We start from the raw sequence: 6,761 nt of genomic DNA on the forward strand, positions 1-6,761 counted from the left end.
ATTAATTTTTTATTTAAATTTCTTTATAATCTTATTAACTAAATTAAAGAAACAATTCATTTTTAAATTGTTTTTATCTAAAGACTGAATATTTATAACAATTAACAAAAAAATTAAATAAAAATTGTTAAAAAATATTATATAGATATTGAAATAAATTATTAAATATAGATATTACTTTTTTTTTTATTTTATATTTGATATAAATTAATTTTTTTTTTCCATAATTTTTATTCTTTTTATATTTAATCAAGCGTAAATATATATTTAGATATTAATTATTATATTTTTCTAATCTTATAAAAAATAAATGAAAAAATTCATTATAATTTAAAATAAAAATTTATATAAATATATATATATGTATATATATGTATATATTTAATGTATTATATAAAAAAAAAATATTTAAGATATAATAAATGATAAATAATATAATATAAATAATAAAAAAAATATATAGAGTATAAAGAAGATAAAAATTTAAAATATTTAATATATTTTGTCAAATAAATAATAAAAAAAATATATCATAAAAAATATTTAGTATAATTGATATATATATATCATAACTGAATTATTTAATATATTTGATATAATATTTAATTTAAACAAGCTAAAATAACTAAATAAATGAATATTTTTAAATTTATTATTATATATAATTAGAATGTATATATTATAAGTATGAAAATAATATTAAATGATATAAATAAATTAAAATAAAATATAATAATATAAAATATATATATATAAATATAAATATATTTATATATATTTAAATATATATATTTATGTCTATATTTCTTATATCTTTTAATAAATACTTTTTAAATTTATATTTATATTTTTAAATATATAAGCAAATGTAAAATATAATATAAATAGAATTAAAAGTTTTATATATATTAAAATAACTATATAAAATTTGATTAAATGATTAATATTATATAAACATATTTATAGGAATAAATAATTATAAAATATAAAAAATTTAATTTATATATACAAATTATTAATAAAAAATAAATATAAATATAAATAAAAAAAATGTTAAAAAATATATAAAATAATAAAATAAAAATTAAAAAAAAATAAAAATAAAAATAAAAAAAAATAATATTTATTATAATAATAATATATTTTATAATATTAAAAAAGTTAAAAATATATAATAAATAGTATCAAATTAAAAAAAATATAATATAATAAAGAAACAACTATAATAATAATAATATTAATAATAATAATTATAACAATTATTATAATAATTATAATATAAATATAATAATAAATTAATAGAATAAATTAAATATTTATTTTTTTCTTATTTTTTAACATTTTTTTATTATTTTGTTTAACATAATTATTTATTTATTTTTATATTTTTTTACAAATAAATATTTTATATAATTTATTATATTTATATTTTATTATTAAACATTATCTTTTTTAATTAAATATAATATCTATATTTTATTTTTTATCTTTTATCTTTTATCTTTTTTTTAATAAAATTTAAATATTATAAACTTTTATTACTAAATTTTATTTTATGTTAAATTATTTATTTAATTTTTTTTAATATATATTACATAATTTTTCTTTTCTAATACTTTTTTAATTTTGAATTATTTTTAATATTATTAAATTGTTTATTTAAAATAAACTTTAATAAATAAATACAAAAACATATTTTTAAAATATATTTTAATACTTTATTTTTTGAAAATATATCATAATAAGCTATTAAACACTTGTTTTTATTATAAATATATTTAAAAGAATGCTTAATAATTTATAATAATTAATAATATTAAAAAAAAAATTATAAAAATAAATATAGAAAATTCTTAACATTTTATATTTTAGAAATAAATATAAACAAAAAATTTAATTAGTAATTTTCATATAAAATATTATATTATATATAAATATTTATATTTTTTTTTTAAATATTTAATTTTTTTTAATTATTTTTTGTTATAATTAAATATTTTTTTTATATTAAAATTTTCAAATAAATGAATTAAGAAAATATGTAAAACTTTGAAAACCATGTAGATTAAACTAATATATTTTGATTTATTTAATAATATAATTTTGAACTATTATATTTTTTAAATATAATCAATAAATTATTCATTAAAAAAAGAAAGCTTTCCATATTTTATAAAAAAAATAAAGAAGTTTATATGAGTTATTTATTTTAATGAAATTTACTTCTAATTTATAATACTTTTAATAATACTTTGATAAATAACATATACATAAATAATGTTGTAACTAATTATATCACATGCATTTTAAAAAGGGTTAAATAATTTACTAACAAGGTAAGAATTTAAATAATTTTTTATATATTTTTTAAAAAGGCGATTATTCTTCTAATCTATATCTTATTATATAAGGAAAAGTTTCTATTTGTTACGATATTAAAACAATTTTAAATTTGTCAGAAAACCATGTTAATGATAAAAAAAATAGTTGAAATATTTATAAATATCTTAAAATACAAACTCTATGTTAAGGTCAATCTTTTGGTGAATATGATAAAAAAATTTAACAGGTATTTTTTTAATTTTTAATTTTTATTATTTTATGTTAAATTATTAAATATTTATAAAAATATAGAATAGAAATTAAATTGCAATTTGTGAAGAAGAATGTCATTTGGCTGTTTTAAGTTATTAGGATTATGTAGATGTTTTATAGAAAATAGAAGATGATAAGTCTATAAATTTTATAGAATATATTAGTAATATTTAATATTTTAATTGCTTTTCTTTAAATAAATTAAAAAAATTATATTTTAATTCTTAAGTATAATCTTATGCCTTAAATTAATATGTTTATAAATAAAATGATGTTGCTAATTATTTTTATATTATTAAAAATGGAGAATTCGCAGTAACAAAAATTTTATATATTTTTAAAAAGTTTTTTAAAATAAAATAGATTGAATATTATTATTATAATAAAAATTAATATTATTCTTACAATTAAAATTAAGACTAAGATTAAAATTTAAATATATTTCTTAATAATCAGCAATAGAAAAAAAAACTATTTAAGTAAAAATTTAATTATATATTTAACAAAATAATTCAAACTTTAATAACAAAAAAGATATTAATTTTAGGCAAAAAAGAAATTTTTGGACAAAAAGAATTAATAAATGATAATTTAAGAGAATACAATGTTTTATGTATTAGTTAATTTGGAGAACTTTATTAAATAAACAAAAGTGATTTTTTAAATGAGATATACGTTGAGCCAGAAGCTAAGGAAAAAATAGATAAAAGAACCAAATATTAAGTAATTGAATTTCAGAAATAAATAAAATAAATATAAATAAGTATGGATTTATTTAAAAATTATATTTTCAGTTAGAAACCATAAATATAAAGATCATAAAAGCATTTATAAAATTAAAAGTAATATTAAAGTATCATATTTTATAATCAAAAATTTTCAGAAAGCAAACCAGTAATAAAATAGAGTCTAATTAATAAAAAAAATTATCCGCTTTTTGAAAAAACAATTGATATAAATGAAAAAAAATTAAATGTCTAAAAAAATGATTGTTAAATTAATAATATTAGTATGGCTTTTAATAGCCCTTCTTAATAAAAATTTCATATAGAAAATTGTAGAATGGATGAATTGGAAAAGAATATGCATTATAATTTAAGGAAAATTTTTTATTAAAGAATCAAAGATACTAATAGAAATCCTATTCATATTAAAAATCATTAAAAAGAAGAAGTTATTCAAAAATTCACTAATTCATTATAATATTAGACTATTTAATCATCAAGTAAAAAAAGTTATAGTGCCTTAAGATAAAATAAGGATACGGGATTTAATTAATTTTTAAGAAAATATTAAAAAAGTAATATTTTTTTAAATAGTTTTAATTAAAAAATTGGAATTGGAATGTAAATTAAATAAATAAAAGTCTGTAACAGGAATTATAAATCTTTGCCTGTTTATAAAATTAAATTAAATTTTAAGATTTAAATAGAGGTTTGTCTAACTATTCTACTTTTAAATCTAGTTTTGTGAAATAATAAGGATTGTAATAGTAATAGTTTAATTCTTAGTATAGTATTTGTAATAATAAATAATTATATAAATCAAATTTTCTAACTTAATAAATGATGTAAAATATTTGTAAGAAATATTATTCTAAGTAAAACATTATATTAAAATTTAAAATTAATGAGTAATTTATAAATATATTTTCTAATATTTATTTAATAAATTTAATAAAAAATTAATGTTAAAATATGTTTTTATAATTATATATATATATAAATTTAATTAAAAATAATATTGAAAAAAAATTAAACAATTGTATATATAATTTATATTATTTTAATCTTTGTTTTATTTTTTATTGTAAATGCTATGAATTCAAAATTATAGAGCAATTAAATATTATTTTATTTGTTAAATTTATTTAATTATTTTAATTTTATGTTTTAAATTATATTTTTAACATAACTTTAATTTAACTATATTAAAGAATAAAATAAAATAAAATGTGTTTATTCTGAATTATAAGAAATCAAAAAAAATAACACTTGAGTAAGATATTTTAAATAAAAAAATAAATAAAAATAATACTTTTTTAATCTTTTGTAAATTTTAATTAAAAAACATTTTAATACATAAATTTATATAAGTGAGAATTTTCTTAATATTTCCTTTTTAAATTAAATAATTAATAATATATATTTAAAACAAAAATCATTGCTCAAAAAAAAATATAAAAAAATAACAAATTCAATTGATATAAATATAATTTTTTACATTTTTTCTTATTAAAAACTAAATATTAAATACTTTAATACATTATATTATTTTAAGTTATATAATAATTGATTATATTATAAAAAAAAAATCTATTAATAATAAATATTTAATAATCAATTTAAAATGATTAACATTAAACTTGATTTAATATTCTCTATATATGATCAATTACAATTATATATTTTTAGTATTATTTTTTGGACTGGATTATATATAATAGCTAATTAATCTTTAAATTTAAGTCATTTACCAAAAAAAAGTGAATATGATATAAAAAATAGAATAATTTCAGTGGCTCATGGATTAACTGCATTTTATTTAAGTTTATATAGCATAATTTATAATTAAGATTAACTTGATGGAAAAAATACTAATTTTTAAAATTTTATTTTTATATAATCAGCTGGGTATTTTTTTTACGATACATTTGCCATGATTTATTATAATATTCATGATAAAGGAATTTTAATACATCATGTGGTCGTTCAAATTTCTTATTTGGTTTCAATAGTTTACTAATATGGAGGAACAGAATCACTTTGTAAATTTTATTTTATAATCTAAAAATAAAAAAAAAATCAAATAGATAAATTTTATTATATTAAAAAAAACACACATAAAAAAAAAATTATATTAAAGTAAATTGATAATTTTTCTTATAATTGTATTATATTTTATTGATTTTTTTAAAAAATTTTAACTTCATTATAAATAAAATAGAATATAATAAAATATTATTTTTAAAAATTATTATATATTAAATTTAAGTATTATTTTTTATATATTTGTTTATATATATAGGGGCTTTAATATTTGCTGAAGTTACTAATTGGTCAATGAATTTTAGACTTATTGTTAAATAATTAGGATTAAAACATACAAAACTTTATTAATTTTTAGAATACCATTTTATTTGTAAAATAAATAATTAGATTTAAGTTTATTTAAAATAAAAAATAAGCATTTTATATAGTTTCAAGAGGTATATGTGTACCAGTATATGTATATCATTGTATAATATCTCAATTTTTTCCTTTTATTTTGAAAATTTTATGCATTGGATTATCTGCTTAATCGATTTATTATATATTTGTGTACGTTTTTATAAATAAAAAACTATTATTAATTTTATCTTAATTAAATAAAAAAAAAGTATGCTTAAATTATTTAAAAGATTAAAAGAGTAGTTTATGGAAAGAAAAAAATCTAAAATAGATCTCTTTTGGTTCAGTGTTAATCCTAAAGTTAAAGAATTAAAATATTATAATTGAAATAAAAATAAAAAATAAAAAAAACAAAAAATTAATAATTAATATATAATAAATATTAGTATTTATATTTAAAACAGAAAATAAATAAAATATTATATAAAAATTTGCAAAATATTTATATATAAATTAAAAATAAAAGTTAAAATTTATAAATTTTATAAAAATATTTTCTAATAAAATAAAAATAAATTTTATAAATTATTAATAAAAAATCGAAAAAATTATATATGTTTTTAAAAATTTATATTAAATTATAAATACGTAAAAATTAAAATATAAAAAATTAATTATTAAAAATAATTATAAATATAAATTCTTTATTAAATACAATATAAATTAAAAAAATAAATATTATATATTTATAATATTAATGTAAAAAATAAAATAAAAAATGAATATATAAATATATAAAAAAGTTATAAAATAAATATAAAAGTATTTGATATATATAAATATTAAATAGTATATATTAAAAAAAAAATAATAATTTAATAATATAAATTAATTATATGAATTTAATTTATAAAAATTCATAAATTTAATATAATAATTTATTAAATTGTTATAAAAGAAAAATTAGATAATAAAATTTTATATATAAAAATATATTTTAATATGTATAAATAATATAATAATAGATTATTTAAATACAATTATATATATATATAT

The 6,761-nt window shown here is 11.2% G+C and overlaps 1 protein-coding gene across 1 annotated transcript, besides 27 other annotated features; it reads left to right on the plus strand. All coding sequences in view use genetic code 6, as the record gives it.

The window, feature by feature from the left end:
- Positions 1-344: 344 nt before the first annotated feature.
- Positions 345-381: a microsatellite.
- Positions 382-415: 34 nt separating this feature from the next.
- Positions 416-451: a microsatellite.
- Positions 452-691: 240 nt separating this feature from the next.
- Positions 692-765: a microsatellite.
- Positions 707-763: a microsatellite.
- Positions 726-792: a microsatellite.
- Positions 728-791: a microsatellite.
- Positions 735-792: a microsatellite.
- Positions 743-792: a microsatellite.
- A 224-nt stretch (positions 793-1,016) lies between these two features.
- Positions 1,017-1,122: a microsatellite.
- Positions 1,018-1,120: a microsatellite.
- Positions 1,075-1,117: a microsatellite.
- Positions 1,116-1,152: a microsatellite.
- A 70-nt stretch (positions 1,153-1,222) lies between these two features.
- Positions 1,223-1,294: a microsatellite.
- Positions 1,295-1,318: 24 nt separating this feature from the next.
- Positions 1,319-1,364: a microsatellite.
- Positions 1,319-1,382: a microsatellite.
- Positions 1,343-1,425: a microsatellite.
- Positions 1,424-1,461: a microsatellite.
- A 13-nt stretch (positions 1,462-1,474) lies between these two features.
- Positions 1,475-1,506: a microsatellite.
- Positions 1,475-1,510: a microsatellite.
- Positions 1,511-1,931: 421 nt separating this feature from the next.
- Positions 1,932-1,971: a microsatellite.
- Positions 1,944-2,017: a microsatellite.
- Positions 1,970-2,017: a microsatellite.
- A 945-nt stretch (positions 2,018-2,962) lies between these two features.
- Positions 2,963-3,012: a microsatellite.
- Positions 3,013-4,944: 1,932 nt separating this feature from the next.
- Positions 4,945-5,915, plus strand: IMG5_071070 (hypothetical protein; the record flags this gene model as incomplete). Its single annotated transcript, XM_004036702.1, has 3 exons — positions 4,945-5,362; positions 5,623-5,736; positions 5,783-5,915. Coding segments are annotated over 3 exons (665 nt in total), but the record flags the coding sequence as incomplete, so codon positions are not given.
- A 553-nt stretch (positions 5,916-6,468) lies between these two features.
- Positions 6,469-6,527: a microsatellite.
- Positions 6,470-6,529: a microsatellite.
- Positions 6,530-6,575: 46 nt separating this feature from the next.
- Positions 6,576-6,646: a microsatellite.
- A 34-nt stretch (positions 6,647-6,680) lies between these two features.
- Positions 6,681-6,723: a microsatellite.
- The last annotated feature ends 38 nt before the right edge of the window (positions 6,724-6,761 follow it).

This window comes from Ichthyophthirius multifiliis, assembly GCF_000220395.1.
Source record: "Ichthyophthirius multifiliis unplaced genomic scaffold scaff_1120509250394, whole genome shotgun sequence".
Taxonomy (NCBI): Eukaryota; Ciliophora; class Oligohymenophorea; order Hymenostomatida; genus Ichthyophthirius; species Ichthyophthirius multifiliis.